General features: G+C 38.8%; 1 protein-coding gene across 4 annotated transcripts in view; it reads left to right on the forward strand.

Annotated features, from left to right (window-relative positions):
- METTL25 (methyltransferase like 25) overlaps positions 1-17,157 on the forward strand; it is a 119,551-nt gene that overhangs the window by 76,301 nt on the left and 26,093 nt on the right. The window contains exons 8-12 of one of the 4 annotated variants that reach the window (XM_031650642.1): positions 1,396-1,469; positions 5,876-5,891; position 6,176; positions 8,639-8,665; positions 8,789-8,839. In XM_031650642.1, the coding sequence (XP_031506502.1) occupies positions 1,396-1,469; positions 5,876-5,891; position 6,176; positions 8,639-8,665; positions 8,789-8,839 (169 nt within the window). Of the gene's footprint in view, positions 1-1,395; positions 6,997-8,638; positions 8,666-8,788; positions 8,840-17,157 lie in introns of those variants that run through there. The other 3 variants (XR_004176135.1, XM_031650639.1, XM_031650641.1) reach the window with 3 other exon arrangements.

Here is a 17,157-nt window from a genome sequence, read left to right on the forward strand (position 1 = left end):
TATTTGTAACACTATCCCCACTATTCCTACTTTCCAGTAGTAGAACCCGTATTCTTTCACAATGCTCTAAGAGTCTACAAGTGTGATTTTTCTCTAGTGACTTCGGAGGGCAATGCCATCAGGGGAAGATGTAAGAAAAATGATTGACCCTCAGCTCCCAACTTTTTAGTTTTTGTAGTCTCAGCAGCACAGTATGGGAAGTTAATGTTAGATGAGGGAGAGGGGCAGTAAAGTAGGTTTTCTGCCTGAGCGTGAAAAATTTATTTTGCTATAAACTCCATCGGAATTCAAACATATTTGTTCTAGTTGCAAACATGTGAAAATAACAGTTTTAGACTCCACAGGATAATAAAAGTTACAAAAGGGTGGCTCCATGGATATATGCAGTTCACTGAATTTTATCTTTAAAACTTTACCAGTCATTGGACAGTTTTCAGTTTTACCTTATTTGACTTCTTAAAAGCATTCAGTATAGTTGACGTCCTTCTATTCTTACTCATTTTTTTAAAAAATAATAACTGCATGCACGCTGGGTTGTTGTTGCTGACATTATTTTGTGTTGGATGTTCCTGTACTATCTATATCAAGATCTGTGGGGATGTGCATAGGGTTTTGGTGACTTTTGTAGTTTCTTAGTTCAAGTAATTCTGTTGCTGCAGTGAAATGCTCTTTTATAAATAGTAATGTTTTACTTTCTGCTCTTTTGAAACTATCATACTTCATTGGAGCCCTTCTCTTCAGCTACTGCCTCTTTCCATTCAAAAACCTTTGAACCTTTGGGACATCTCCCATATCTCTTTCTGCAAGAAGTGAAGCATTGCCAAGAGTGCAATCTCTTATCCTATGTTCTTTCTAAGGCTCTACTTTTCAACTCTATAGTAACCAATATTGTCTTTCAGACGTCAGACATATCTTTATATTTCTCTACTTAGGGTAGTATCTTTCTTTGTTGGTGTGACTCCTAGCTGTTATTATCTTTATTCCACCTCCATTAAGACAAATCTACATTCTCTTCCTTTTCACATATATCCTTCCTGACTCTTAAATGCTCCAGAGCTGACTTGGTTGGTCTTGAAAGTATTTCTCATTTTTAACTGATAAGGACTTCATTTGGACATTAGCTTATTGTTCATTGATTGTAACTTTTCTTTCTTATTCACTACTGTTTCTTTTATGATTTCTTTCTTTTTTTTTTTTTTTTTTTCCTCAGAATTACTTTCACAATGAGAATTAGCCTCAGGGTAACACTTTCACTTGTAATGGAAAAATTATAAAGTCATCCTCTGTGTTTAGCAACAAAGGTTTCTGACATTCACTTTGGTTCCAACATTCTAGTATTTATTTTATTTCTGTTTTTTTGTTTCTTGTGCTTATATATGTCTACATTTTTTTCAGCTGCCTACTGAATCACTCTTCTATCGTGCTGTTCTTCAGGATATTATTAAAGATTGTTATGGCATCACCAAATGGTATGAGGATTTTATTTTAATAAGAATAACTATGTTATATTGTAAGTAAAGTGACTTTTAGTCTTCAGGTGAATTTATGCAGGGTCACTGTTATTAGTAGAAGCAACTTTGAATTTGGGCATAATGTCAGTAACAAGTATACAACAACTGTATCTTAGGTTAATTATCATTAAAGTGGAGGCTCTAATGATTTCTTCTTGTCCTGAAAGCTTGTTGTAATGATAAAATAGTCTATGTAAAATGTATTTTAGAATTTTTGAAGTATTAAAATGTTAAGTAGTTCAGTGATGATATTATATGAACAAGAGTTATATTTAGAATGTTTCACATCCGGTACAGCATAAACGCTTAACTCTAATCAGAACAGATATTGATCATAAGCAACTATTATAGCCCTTCAGGTCTCTGCCAGTAGAATACTAGCACTGCATATGTTTTGTTTTGTTCCTGTTGCCCCTAAATAATGCACTCTTTTTACAGAGAAGGGAAGGGTGGGAGAATTTTTTTCATAATATTGGTTCAACAACTGTTGTATTCAAGCATACATTTGTAAGTCTGGCAGGTTTTATGAATGTTGTCTTGCTAATTACAATTTTAGGATTCTGATAGTTATTTGGTATAACAGGATTATTCTACAAATTAAAATAAGGCAATTTTCAGCTTCTCAAAAGTCAATTCATATTTATTAAAAGATATAAAAGGGATTTTTAGATTAGCTATTATTTCTCTGTAAGAAAAAATATCAACTTTTTACCGATAGAAGTTGCTACATTCAAGTACTTACACAGACTGTTTTCAACTGTCATTTCGATGTAGATAACTCCCAAATCTGTATCTCAGTCTCCATTCTCTCTCTCCATGTCAACAAAATGTCTAAAACTGAGTTTTTCATGTACTCCTGAAAACTAGTTCCTTCTCTTATATTTACCCCAAGATGCTAACCTTGTTGAAAAAAAAAGCCATAAAATTGTGCAAATTCGTGTCAACTCAAATATTTACTACCTGCCTTCTTTAAAGACCTTAGATCTGTTCATGTGTTTATTATTTCCTTTATGACTTCTTAAATTTGTTTCTGTTCCTTTCTAAACCTTTCTTCTCATTTAAAAACAACACTTTCCAACGCTTTACATTCCTGCTTTCCTTTAATACTCAGAAGATAGCTCGTATTTATTAGAAGACTTTCAATTCCTGAACCCCATTGACCCTTCAGTCACATTTGACCAAGTCGGTAATTGTTTTTTCTCTAAAATCTTTTCCTCATTATCTTCCATTATTCTATATTCTCTGGGTTTCATTTTTCTACTCTGAACACTCATCTATTTTCTTTACAGTTTCTTAATTATTATTCCATCCCCTAGGTATATCTAGCCATTCTTTAATGTTATATATGCAACTCCTATCTCTTTATATTTCCTTTTTCTCTTAGGATTCTTACTACAAATGACTCTGGAAGTATGTAACTAGCTTCCACCTCTTTTTCAGAAGTCCACATCCACTTTCTCATTTTCATCAGAATAACGTCAGTTAAGTACCTCACAAATACATCGGTCAGCTACATCCAAAACCAATGTTCTCTTCCCACCAATTCTATTCTTTTCTTCTTTCTCTTGACTTCTATCAAACAGGTGTTATTTCTGGAAATGGCATGACCATTATCAAACATTAGAGTCTAGAAATGATATTTGATTCTACTTTTATCATCAGACCACATAATTAGTTATCAAGATTTGTACATGTTCTTTTTTTTTTTAATCCAGCAATTATTTATTGTGTGTCAGACAACATGTTAGGTCCTGAGAATTCTGGATGCATAGGTAATGGTTTCCACACAGGAGAAATTTATATTCTAGTCAGGATGGCTTATGTGAAAACCAAACAGAATGATTGAAGCCTGCTTTCAATGATAGACTAAATAATTAGGAATAACTTACTTCTGAGGAAACAAAACAATGCTGGAGATGTGTGTGCACATGCATGTGTGTGTGTGTTTAAATTTGTTTTTAATTGATTTGAGAACATCAGAGACCGATTGAAGTAGTTAAGAATTATAGGACAAAAATCAAAGAGGAAATGGGATTTCAAGAGAAGTAAGCCCAGCTTTTATGGCTGCACTTTCCCCAGCTTTTATGGCTGCACTTTTATGACTGCATCTGTCAGTTCTGGAATAGACAACTGTCCACCCATCAGCAGAGAGGGTGAGCACAGCTTTCAACAGAAAGATAGTTCTAGTGAAACAAAAGTTAGAGTTCATGGTCTGGTGAGGACTCAGGAGCAAGCTAAGTAAACCACTCATACTTTGAGTTAGGTCCCTAAAGATTCATACTGTAAGAATAAGAGTGAACTAGAACAGTCCTGAAATGACTAAAGCCCCATTTTGAATTATCTCAAGCTATGATTAAAGTATTTCAAATTGCTTCTGCTAGCTGCGTACAGGAAATAAATTGCCTCTGGACAAAATGATGTAAATCTAAGCCTCAAATGATCACTAATGTCATATAGAGAGAGAGAGTACCTTACAAAACCAATCCAAAATAACCAGGTATGTGATGAAACAAGACAACATGACCGAAATCCAAGATAAACTACAGTCAACAGAAATGTACCTTTAGGAAAGCCAGAGAAAGACTTAAAATAATTATACTTGAGAGAGTTCAACTCTGGAAATATTGAATAGATATACTTTTCTCTATTTTTCCTGCTAAGTACAACTAAATCCCCTGAACATTATATATAAAATGAATAAAAAAAGACAAAAGGTAAAGAGAATAGAGCAGACTGGCTACGGTTTCTGGACTGAAAGAACAACACAGTATGAGTCCCCCAGGTTTTCTTTTTGTTTCATACAGCCCAGGATTGGAGTTGAAAAAGGTGGTAATCCAGAACCACCGTAGGCACAGGAAAAAAAGAAATTTCAGATGAAAACTGAAAGACCAGGAAGCGGGCAGGCCTAGAAAAACTTTTATGCATAACTGCCATACTGTAGCAAAAAACAAAACAAAACAAAACAGAAATACCTGTGACTCCACTCTCACCTATGCCAACAAAGGCCAAGTAAAGAGCCTACACTTCCATCCTTGCCAGGCTGTAATGGAACTCCCTTATAACCCCTTTGTGGAGTAGTATTAGATAAGGCTGAGTAGGAAACTAGGACTTTTATCCAACAATTAACACAATACCAGTACCACAGTGTCATAGAGACCATGTGAGAGGCCTGTACTTCCTACCCACCCAGCCATAATATGACACCCCTCATTTTCCCCACTAGGGTGGCTGGTATCAAGGAAGGCCTGGTAGAGAGTCAGGACTTTCATCATCACTCAGCAGTAACAAGGTAACCCCTATCATGGTGTCAGTGGAGATCACATGGGAATATGGAAGTCCCAACAATAACAAAGACCTTTAATAATCAATAGAAGCTGACTTACCTTTACACAAAAACCTGTACAGAAATGTTTATAGCAACTTTATTCCTGGTCACCCAAACTGAAAACTACCCGGATGTCCTTCAGTGAGTGAGTATTTAAGCAAACTGTAATAATCCATACCATGAAATACTAAGCAATAAAACAAAAGTATTGTGGATACACACAACAACCTGAGTGAATCTCCGGAGAATTATACTGAATGAATAGAAGCCAATCCCAAAAGGTTATACACTGTGTGATTCTATTTATATACATTCTTGAAATGACAAAAGTATAGAATGGCAAGATATTAGTGGTTGCTGAGGTAGGAATTGAGGGTGGAGTGGGCAGGAAGTGTATATGGCTGTAAAACAGCAACATGAGTGATCCTTGTGGTGATGGAAGTGTTCTGTGTCTTGGCTGCATCCACATCAGTATCCTGAATATTACCGTCGTGAGACATTGTGGAAATCCAGATGAAGAGTACACCAATCCTTATTCTTTCCTAAAACTGCATGTGATTTTATAATTATCTTAAAATTAAAAGTTTAATTTAAAGAGCTATGCTCAATATGCACATTGAAATAAAATGTGCATTTTATTTATTTTATTTTAAGAGAACCAAAACCTTAAAAAAACCTAAATGAAAATTCTAGAACTGAACAGTAAAATGACTAAAATCAAGAAATCTATGGATAGTCTTAACAGAACTTTAGACACAGCTAAAGAAATAATGAATGAACTGAAAGCAGGTCAGAACAAAATATCTACAATGAGGCATCAAAAAAAAAAAAAAAAGCTAGAGAATAGAAAACAAAGACTAAGAGCTATGCGGAATACAGGGAATAGGTTTCACGTACATGTTAACTGCAGTCTGAGAAGAAGATGAGACAGTGAATGGGGCAATAGCAATAGTAAGAATTTTTCAATCCTGACAAAAATATATCAATCTTAAGATTTGGGAAGTACACAAATCTTATGGTGAAGTAAAGAGAAAACAAGTTCTAGACACATAAGAGTAAAATTGCTGAAAATAAAGACAAAGGGACAATTCTTAAACCAGCCAGAGGTGAGAGGAGTGAAGGAGGGAAGCAGAATACCCCCAAAGGAACTAAATTAGTCTACCAGTTGAATTCTCAGCATAAACAATGGAAGCCAGAAGTCAGTGATATCTTCAAAGTGCTGAAAGAGACTATCCTACAGCCTACGGAGCCTATTAGAAAATACACTGTTAGAGGAGACAAAAAAAAGAGAGAGAGAGAAAGAAAAGAATGAAATATGCCTAGAAAATAACCTCAAAAGAGTAAATTTAAGTCATGGCATTAGTCCATTTCTATGCGGCTATAAAGGAATAACTAAGGCTGAGTAATTTATAAAGAGAAGAGGTTTATTTGGCTCACAGTTGTGCAGACTATACAAGAAGAATGGTCCCAACATCTCCTTGGCTTATGGAGAGGGCCTCAGCTGCTTTCATTCATGACAGAAGGCAAAGTGTAGACAGCATGTGCAGAAACCGCATGGCAAGAGAAGAAGCAAAAGAGAGGCAAGGTGCCAAGGCTCTTTTTAACAACCAGGTCTTGTGGAATCTAATAGAGCAAGAACTCACTCACTATCCCCCAACCCGGGAGGGCAATAACTTATTCATGAAAGATCTGCCCCTATGACCTAAACTTTTCCCATTAGACCCCACCTCCAACATTGGGGATCAAATTTCAACATGAGGTTTGGAAGGGCCAAATATTCAGACTATAGCAGCCTTCAAAACGGAGTTGAAAAAGTGCAAAGGATAGGGAGCTTATTCAAGGAAATAATACAGAAAACTTTTTAGACTCAGAAAATGATACAAATACTTCAATGTAGGAAGGTTAAAGACTTTTGAACTCAACCCAAATAAGACTACTCTGACACATATAATAATCAAAACCTCAAAAGTAAAAGAGGAAGGATCAAAAAAGCAGCAAGGGAAAAAAGCAGCTCTAATTCATCTGACAACAGACTTCTCAGTGGAAAATTCAGGCCAGGAGGAAGTGGGAGGACATTCAAAGTGCCAAAGAAACTGTCAGCCGATAATATGGTGGCCAGCAAAGCTATCTTTCAAATATGAAGGGAGATATTTTCCCAGATAAACAGAAGCTGAAGAAATTTATTACCACCAGAGGTGTCTTACAAGACATGCTAAAGGGAGTTCTTCAATCTGAAAGAAAAGGATGCTAACATGCAACAAGAAAATCAGCTGAAGGTATAAAACTCATTGGTAAAAGTAAGTACACAGAAAAAAATTCAGAAGACTCAATACTGTAAATGTGGTATGCATGCAGTTCATATCCCTGGTATAAAGACAAAAATATATCAAAAATAATCATCACATTTGTTATGATTATTAATCAATCTCTTTATTAAGAGATAGGCATAAGAAAGTAAACAGACATGGGGGGGCGGAGCAAGATGGCCGAATAGGAACAGCTCCAGTCTCCAACTCCCAGCGCCAGCGACACAGAAGACCGGTGATTTCTGCATTTTCAACTGAGGTACTGGGTTCATCTCACTGGGGAGTGCCGGACGATCGGTGCTGGTCAGCTGCTGCAGCCCGACCAGCGAGAGCTGAAGCAGGGCGAGGCATCGCCTCACCTGGGAAGCGCAAGGGGGAAGGGAATCCCTTTTCCTAGCCAGGGGAACTGAGACACACAACACCTGGAAAATCGGGTAACTCCCACCCCAATATTGCGCTTTAAGCAAACAGGCACACCAGGAGATCATATCCCACACCTGGCCGGGAGGGTCCCACGCCCACGGAGCCTCCCTCATTGCTAGCACAGCAGTCTGTGATCTACCCGCAAGGCAGCAGCGAGGCTGGGGGAGGGGCGCCCGCCATTGCTGAGGCTTAAGTAGGTAAACAAAGCTGCTGGGAAGCTCCAACTGGGTGGAGCTCACAGCAGCTCAAGGAAACCTGCCTGTCTCTGTAGACTCCACCTCTGGGGACAGGGCACAGCTACACAACAACAACAACAACAACAAAGCAGCAGAAAACTCTGCAGACGCAAACGACTCTGTCTGACAGCTTTGAAGAGAGCAGTGGATCTCCCAACACGGAGGCTGAGATCTGAGAACGGACAGACTGCCTGCTCAAGTGGGTCCCTGACCCCTGAGTAGCCTAACTGGGAGACATCCCCCACTAGGGGCAGTCTGACACCCCACACCTCACAGGGTGGAGTACACCCCTGAGAGGAAGCTTCCAAAGCAAGAATCAGACAGGTACACTTGCTGTTCAGAAATATTCTATCTTCTGCAGTCTCTGCTGCTGATACCCAGGCAAACAGGGTCTGGAGTGGACCTCAAGCAATCTCCAACAGACCTACAGCTGAGGGTCCTGACTGTTAGAAGGAAAACTATCAAACAGGAAGGACACCTACACCAAAACCCCATCAGTACATCACCATCATCAAAGACCAGAGGCAGATAAAACCACAAAGATGGGGAAAAAGCAGGGCAGAAAAGCTGGAAATTCAAAAAATAAGAGCACATCTCCCCCGGCAAAGGAGCGCAGCTCATCGCCAGCAACGGATCAAAGCTGGACGGAAAATGACTTTGACGAGATGAGAGAAGAAGGCTTCAGTCCATCAAATTTCTTAGAGCTAAAGGAGGAATTACGTACCCAGCGCAAAGAAACTAAAAATCTTGAAAAAAAAGTGGAAGAATTGACGGCTAGACTAATTAATGCAGAGAAGGTCATAAACGAAATGAAAGAGATGAAAACCATGACACGAGAAATACGTGACAAATGCACAAGCTTCAGTAACCGACTCGATCAACTGGAAGAAAGAGTATCAGCGATTGAGGATCAAATGAATGAAATGAAGCGAGAAGAGAAACCAAAAGAAAAAAGAAGAAAAAGAAATGAACAAAGCCTGCAAGAAGTATGGGATTATGTAAAAAGACCAAATCTACGTCTGATTGGGGTGCCTGAAAGTGAGGGGGAAAATGGAACCAAGTTGGAAAACACTCTTCAGGATATCATCCAGGAGAACTTCCCCAACCTAGTAGGGCAGGCCAACATTCAAATCCAGGAAATACAGAGAACGCCACAAAGATACTCCTCGAGAAGAGCAACTCCAAGACACATAATTGCCAGATTCACCAAAGTTGAAATGAAGGAAAAAATCTTAAGGGCAGCCAGAGAGAAAGGTCGGGTTACCCACAAAGGGAAGCCCATCAGACTCACAGCAGATCTCTCGGCAGAAACTCTCCAAGCCAGAAGAGAGTGGGGGCCAATATTCAACATTCTTAAAGAAAAGAATTTTAAACCCAGAATTTCATATCCAGCCAAACTAAGTTTCATAAGTGAAGGAGAAATAAAATCCTTTACAGATAAGCAAATGCTTAGAGATTTTGTCACCACTAGGCCTGCCTTACAAGAGACCCTGAAGGAAGCACTCAACATGGAAAGGAACAACCGGTACCAGCCATTGCAAAAACATGCCAAAATGTAAAGACCATCGAGGCTAGGAAGAAACTGCATCAACTAACGAGCAAAATAACCAGTTAATATCATAATGGCAGGATCAAGTTCACACATAACAATCTTAACCTTAAATGTAAATGGACTAAATGGTCCAATGAAAAGACACAGACTGGCAAACTGGATAAAGAGTCAAGACCCATCAGTCTGCTGTATTCAGGAGACCCATCTCACACGCAGAGACATACATAGGCTCAAAATAAAGGGATGGAGGAAGATTTACCAAGCAAATGGAGAACAAAAAAAAGCGGGGGTTGCAATCCTAGTCTCTGATAAAACAGACTTTAAACCATCAAAGATCAAAAGAGACAAAGAAGGCCATTACATAATGGTCAAGGGATCAATTCAACAGGAAGAGCTAACTATCCTAAATATATATGCACCCAATACAGGAGCACCCAGATTCATAAAGCAAGTCCTTAGAGACTTACAAAGAGACTTAGACTCCCATACAATAATAATGGGAGACTTCAACACTCCACTGTCAACATTAGACAGATCAACGAGACAGAAAGTTAACAAGGATGTCCAGGAATTGAACTCATCTCTGCAGCAAGCAGACCTAATAGACATCTATAGAACTCTCCACCCCAAATCAACAGAATATACATTCTTCTCAGCACCACATCGTACTTACTCCAAAATTGACCATATAATTGGAAGTAAAGCACTCCTCAGCAAATGTACAAGAACAGAAATTATAACAAACTGTCTCTCAGACCACAGTGCAATCAAACTAGAACTCAGGACTAAGAAACTCAATCAAAACCGCTCAACTACATGGAAACTGAACAACCTGCTCCTGAATGACTACTGGGTACATAACGAAATGAAGGCAGAAATAAAGATGTTCTTTGAAACCAATGAGAACAAAGATACAACATACCAGAATCTCTGGGACACATTTAAAGCAGTGTGCAGAGGGAAATTTATAGCACTAAATGCCCACAAGAGAAAGCAGGAAAGATCAAAAATTGACACTCTAACATCGCAATTAAAAGAACTAGAGAAGCAAGAGCAAACACATTCCAAAGCTAGCAGAAGGCAAGAAATAACTAAGATCAGAGCAGAACTGAAGGAGATAGAGACACAAAAAACCCTCCAAAAAATCAATGAATCCAGGAGTTGGTTTTTTGAAAAGATCATCAAAATTGACAGACCACTAGCAAGACTAATAAAGAAGAAAAGAGAGAAGAATCAAATCGACGCAATAAAAAATGATAAAGGGGATATCACCACCGACCCCACAGAAATACAAACTACCATCAGAGAATACTATAAACACCTCTACGCAAATAAACTGGAAAACCTAGAAGAAATGGATAATTTCCTGGACACTTACACTCTTCCAAGACTAAACCAGGAAGAAGTTGAATCCCTGAATAGACCAATAGCAGGCTCTGAAATTGAGGCAACAATTAATAGCCTACCAACCAAAAAAAGTCCAGGACCAGATGGATTCACAGCTGAATTCTACCAGAGGTATAAGGAGGAGTTGGTACCATTCCTTCTGAAACTATTCCAATCAATAGAAAAAGAGGGAATCCTCCCTAACTCATTTTATGAGGCCAACATCATCCTGATACCAAAGCCTGGCAGAGACACAACAAAAAAAGAGAATTTTAGACCAATATCCCTGATGAACATCGATGCAAAAATCCTCAATAAAATACTGGCAAACCGGATTCAACAACACATCAAAAAGCTTATCCACCATGATCAAGTGGGCTTCATCCCTGGGATGCAAGGCTGGTTCAACATTCGCAAATCAATAAACATAATCCAGCATATAAACAGAACCAAAGACAAGAACCACATGGTTATCTCAATAGATGCAGAAAAGGCTTTTGACAAAATTCAACAGCCCTTCATGCTAAAAACGCTCAATAAATTCGGTATTGATGGAACGTACCTCAAAATAATAAGAGCTATTTATGACAAACCCACAGCCAATATCATACTGAATGGGCAAAAACTGGAAAAATTCCCTTTGAAAACTGGCACAAGACAGGGATGCCCTCTCTCACCACTCCTATTCAACATAGTGTTGGAAGTTCTGGCTAGGGCAATTAGGCAAGAGAAAGAAATCAGGGGTATTCAGTTAGGAAAAGAAGAAGTCAAATTGTCCCTGTTTGCAGATGACATGATTGTATATTTAGAAAACCCCATTGTCTCAGCCCAAAATCTCCTTAAGCTGATAAGCAACTTCAGCAAAGTCTCAGGATACAAAATTAATGTGCAAAAATCACAAGCATTCTTATACACCAATAACAGACAAACACAGAGCCAAATCATGAATGAACTTCCATTCACAATTGCTTCAAAGAGAATCAAATACCTAGGAATCCAACTTACAAGGGATGTAAAGGACCTCTTCAAGGAGAACTACAAACCACTGCTCACTGAAATAAAAGAGGACACAAACAAATGGAAGAACATACCATGCTCATGGATAGGAAGAATCAATATCGTGAAAATGGCCATACTGCCCAGGGTAATTTATAGATTCAATGCCATCCCCATCAAGCTACCAATGAGTTTCTTCACAGAATTGGAAAAAACTGCTTTAAAGTTCATATGGAACCAAAAAAGAGCCCACATCTCCAAGACAATCCTAAGTCAAAAGAACAAAGCTGGAGGCATCACGCTACCTGACTTCAAACTATACTACAAGGCTACAGTAACCAAAACAGCATGGTACTGGTACCAAAACAGAGATATAGACCAATGGAACAGAACAGAGTCCTCAGAAATAATACCACACATCTACAGCCATCTGATCTTTGACAAACCAGAGAGAAACAAGAAATGGGGAAAGGATTCCCTATTTAATAAATGGTGCTGGGAAAATTGGCTAGCCATAAGTAGAAAGCTGAAACTGGATCCTTTCCTTACTCCTTATACGAAAATTAATTCAAGATGGATTAGAGACTTAAATGTTAGACCTAATACCATAAAAATCCTAGAGGAAAACTTAGGTAGTACCATTCAGGACATAGGCATGGGCAAAGACTTCATGTCTAAAACACCAAAAGCAACGGCAGCAAAAGCCAAAATTGACAAATGGGATCTCATTAAACTAAAGAGCTTCTGCACAGCAAAAGAAACTACCATCAGAGTGAACAGGCAACCTACAGAATGGGAGAAAATTTTTGCAATCTACTCATCTGACAAAGGGCTAATATCCAGAACCTACAAAGAATTCTTTGTTTTCTTTAGTGCTAAATTGGGAAGCACCATGCTGGTCATCATTTATGTTTGTTTCAAACTAGAGATTGTTGATTTTGTTCCTCTGGATAAGACATTTTAGAGAAATATGTTCTGTTGATTTTGTCTGAGATCTGTAACCATGGGCATTTCCTCTTGACATCTTTCTGCATCCCTCTTTTACCTTCATTATACTTTGTAATATACATAGTTTAAGATTTCAAATTCTTTCTGATATTGACAAAGAGAGTTTTGTTTCTCTTTCTCATTCTGTTTGCTGCTTTTGAATGTATTCTGGAGAGAAAAGGTGAGAACACCTTTTTACTCTAATGTTTAAAAAAAAGTTTGTTGTTTTAGGAGATCCAAAACTAGATATTATAGACTAGGCATTGTAAGTATGTTTGATGCAAAAAAGCCAAGGGAGAACTCCAAACAGTGAAACCATACGCAAACCTGTGTGCAAAAAAACCCAAACCAAATCAAACCAAAAATGGCCTTGTTCTTACAAATGCATAAGAAGTATACAGTTGGCCTTCTCTAACTGCAGGTTCTGTACCCACAGACTCAATCATCTGCAGATCAGAAATATCCACACACACACACACACAAAATAACAATGCAAAGTGACATCAGCACGACAACTGACTACAGATGCCTGATGCCAGTCACCCCATACAATAAAGACACAAGGCAATGAATATACAGATGAGATTTGACTGGAGTGTTGAATGGAGAGCACTGGGGTACAGCAGGGAAGTGGAGATGCACCTGTGGTGATTAGAAGTCCAGGTGGGCAGTTTGGACACACCTAGCCTCTGTAGCTCCATCTTCTCTGATTGGATGAGGTCTGCCCCAAATCAGCAGAAACTTCCTGTTACAGGGAAAAAGTAAGCAGAAGAATGCTACCAGCCCCTACTGCCATAACAAACACTTACCATCCTTTCTATAGGAGAATCTCATAGTCCTCATAAGTAGTGAGCCCAGTTTGGGAGCTTCCAGGAACCCTCACAGCTGCATTGTCCCAGATGAGGAGTACAATGCGTGCACTCCCCACCCCCACTTAGCCTTGTATGCCAAGCTTCTACAGCACAGAGCCATCTTAAGACCAGAGTAACATCAGGAGTGCACCCTGTTCTGAAAGTCAGTGACACTACCTCTACACCACTGGGGCTCTATCTTCATTCCACCAAGCCCATATGGGTGGCTGACTGCCACAACCTAAGCTGCATGGGGCCTGGGTCCAGGATTGGCTGTCACTCTGGTCCTACACAGCAGAGAAACCAACTCACTTCTAGACACAAAAACAGTCTGGCAGTCCTGTCTAGTGTAAACCTACCCTTGAACTGGCAAAATTGCTGCACGCCCTCTCCTGAGGGGAGAGGCCGTGAAGCCTCCAAACAACTGACATGCTCTGGGGCCAGGTGAAGTACTACACACCCACACCCAAGGATGTACAAACAGCCCTTTGGTGCCACACCCCCTGAGCTACCCAAAGGTCCAATGCACTCAATCAGGGTCTGAGAAAGACAGTCCCACAGTCTGCCCCTAGAGGGCAATCACCCAGGCTCACTGAGCAGCTGTGGGCCTATGACACAGGCCTGAGAAATAGCTCTGGGGACCATCCCCATTATACAAGCCTCCAAGCCAGCCGAGTAGCTGTGTGCCTACATTCCAGGCTTGATAAGCAGCCCTGCCCAGGACAGACCTGGCCGACATGCCCTAGGGTCAGTTGAACAGCCTTGCACCCCTGTCCCAGGCCTTGAGAAACAGCCCTGCGGGCAGCTCTTTGCAGTCCCACCCCAAGCTGACTGAACAACTGTGTATATGCGCTCCCAGCCAGAGTAACTCCCCAGAACCCCAGTGCCAGCTCCAAGCTGGCTGACCCATCATATGCAGGCATGCACCCCCAACCTGAGAAACAGCGCAGTGAGGCCACCCCTAGCAAAGCTGCCCCACCACTGTCCACAGACTCTCTCAGCCTAGGCCACTGAGACACTCATGAGTGCCACTAGCACGAACTGCATCTGAACAATCTATGTGGACACTGCACTACTGCATCCACCTAGGACCACAGCCAATGTACCCCACCCTACTAATATCCCAAAACCCATTCATATGAGTAAGCCTTTCCTTATGAAACCTACTCTATAAAATTGGATGATGTGACTTTTCCACCAAGTGCATAGAAACCAATGCAGGGAAACATCAAACATGAAAAAGCAAGGAAACATGACACCTCCGAAGGAACACAATAATCTTCTAGTAGTGGGACCAAACTATAAGGAAAGACACAAAATGCCAGAGAAAATAATTCAAAAATAATAATCTTAAGAAGACTCAGTACAAATAGATAAGTCAATGAAATCCAGAATGATAAATTAAAGAGATAGATATAAAAAAGAACCAAATTGAAATCCCACAGCTGAATAATTCAAGGAATGAAATAAAAAATACAATTGAGAGCTTCAATAACAGAATAGACCTAGCAGAACAATTTTTTTCAAAATGAAAAAGACAAAACATTTTACTGATGAGTGCACAAATGAACCTAGACAACCACTAAGAGTTCCTCACACTTTCATGTACTCACAAAATTATTTCATCTTTATAGACATAAGTGAACAATTGGCTCTGCTACTTCTTAAAGATGTGAAAAATTTCTTAAGTTTAAATATACAGTCTTAATTACTCCAATGTCCCAATGTCCCAAGACAGATTGTAGGTAATGGAATCTCAACTGCATCTCAAAGAATCAAAAACAAAAAACAAAACTCAATGCAATCTATAAGATTAATATATTTATAGGAAAAATTCATATTAAGTAAATTCTACCCCTTTCTCCCTCTTATCTATTCTCTCTCTCAGTTATTGACAAATTTTTTATAGTATAAGAGGGCAGCAAAATTTCTCATCAACTTTTTCAAAAATAAACTATTAAAAAGATACCCAAGAGACTTATGAATATAACACCATTGAAATTATTTACTGAGAAAATACTTTGCATTTCTATAGTATTTTTAAGTAAGTTCTCCAAACTGCTTCAGAATCTGTAGTGTTTTCACAAGTAACATTTTATTGGAGTTATCATCATATGACATAGTTGGTATGGAAATGATTACATCTAATAGATGAAAAAGATTTAGACATAAAGAACATCATGCCCTAATGTCATATGATGTTACTGCTAAGAGTTAGGATTAGAACTCTCACCCTATTCTTAATCCAGTTTGGTAACCTAAGACCCTATATATTCTGTTTCACAGAATGCTACTAGTCACTGTGCTCATGTGTTCAAACAAGTTTGGGCAATGCTGTGTTAAACAAAGCCAACCATATTCCCAGAGGCTTTACCATGCATAATAAATATCCAGGAAGGGTATGGAGAATAGGGCAGGTGCCATAAACTGAAAGCCCTGTAGGCACCAGATAGGTAACAAAAGTGAGGAGGCAGGGCTAGAGAATGTGGCCCCATCTAGTGGGGCCCTGACCACACAGGAATGCAGTCTAAGCTAGCCTAGTCTTTTCAGAGAAGCTACAAATCTGAGTTTTAATTTCAAATTCCAAGGTATTTATGCATGTTGCGTCAATTTAAGAAAAATAAAACACTGTAGTATGAAAAAAACATTTAGGTCAGATCAGGCTGGTCTCATTTAGAAAATCTGAAATACCATGAGTCACAATTTTATTTTCCCATAGGACCTTCATTCAAAGGATCTATTAATTTCTTATACCTCTGCAGAACAGTGTTGAAAATGTGCCCTTTGAAAGCAAGCCTCTTGTCCTCCTAGACCATTATGGTGGGAGCACCTCTAAACCCCAAGCATGAATTATTCAGGGTTTACTTAAATTGAAGTCAAAATTAATACCCAGCCTTAACTGTTCATGTAGAAATGTTTCTTTTCTGACAAATCTAGCCCTTGCAAATCTATATTTCTCAACTTCTCAACAATTATACTGATAACTGAAGATATCTTTACAATAAGCCTCACAATTGAATTGTGAAAAATAATACCATAATTGATTTGATATGAAAAAGACCCTTCAACTTTCTGAAACAATTTTAAATATATAAGTGGTTTGAAGGCATTTACAAGTTTAGAATTTGGGTTGAAACTAGTGAGAGTTTCAAACACTATAATACTTGCAATGTAACTTTTCTAAGGCAGAAAGTCTTTTTTTTTTTTTTTCTTTTCCTATTCTTTCCTCTTTTCCCTTTCATTTCTGCCCTGTCTTCTTCACTTCTGCCCGGTAAAAATTAGTTCAGAGAGCCTGATGTTTGTTTACCATAGTGCCTAGCATTGTTTACTGTAGTGCCTAGCATTTTAGTAGAAACAGCACAAATGTGTTTAATCACGTGACAAATGATTTTCTCCTTGTAGTGTCTACTTGGTCCATGCTCGCTTCTTTTGACTGGTAAAATAGCTACCCTGATCCAGGGATCAAGTACTGAATGCATCATATTTCCAGAGCCATGAGAAAATAAACACACCTGTTATAGTCAAATGAGACTAACTCCTATTTTATTTCCATGAATGAAATAAAAACCTGGGTTCATTGGGAA

Source organism: Papio anubis, chromosome 9 (assembly GCF_008728515.1).
Source record: "Papio anubis isolate 15944 chromosome 9, Panubis1.0, whole genome shotgun sequence".
Lineage (NCBI taxonomy): Eukaryota > Metazoa > Chordata > Mammalia > Primates > Cercopithecidae > Papio > Papio anubis.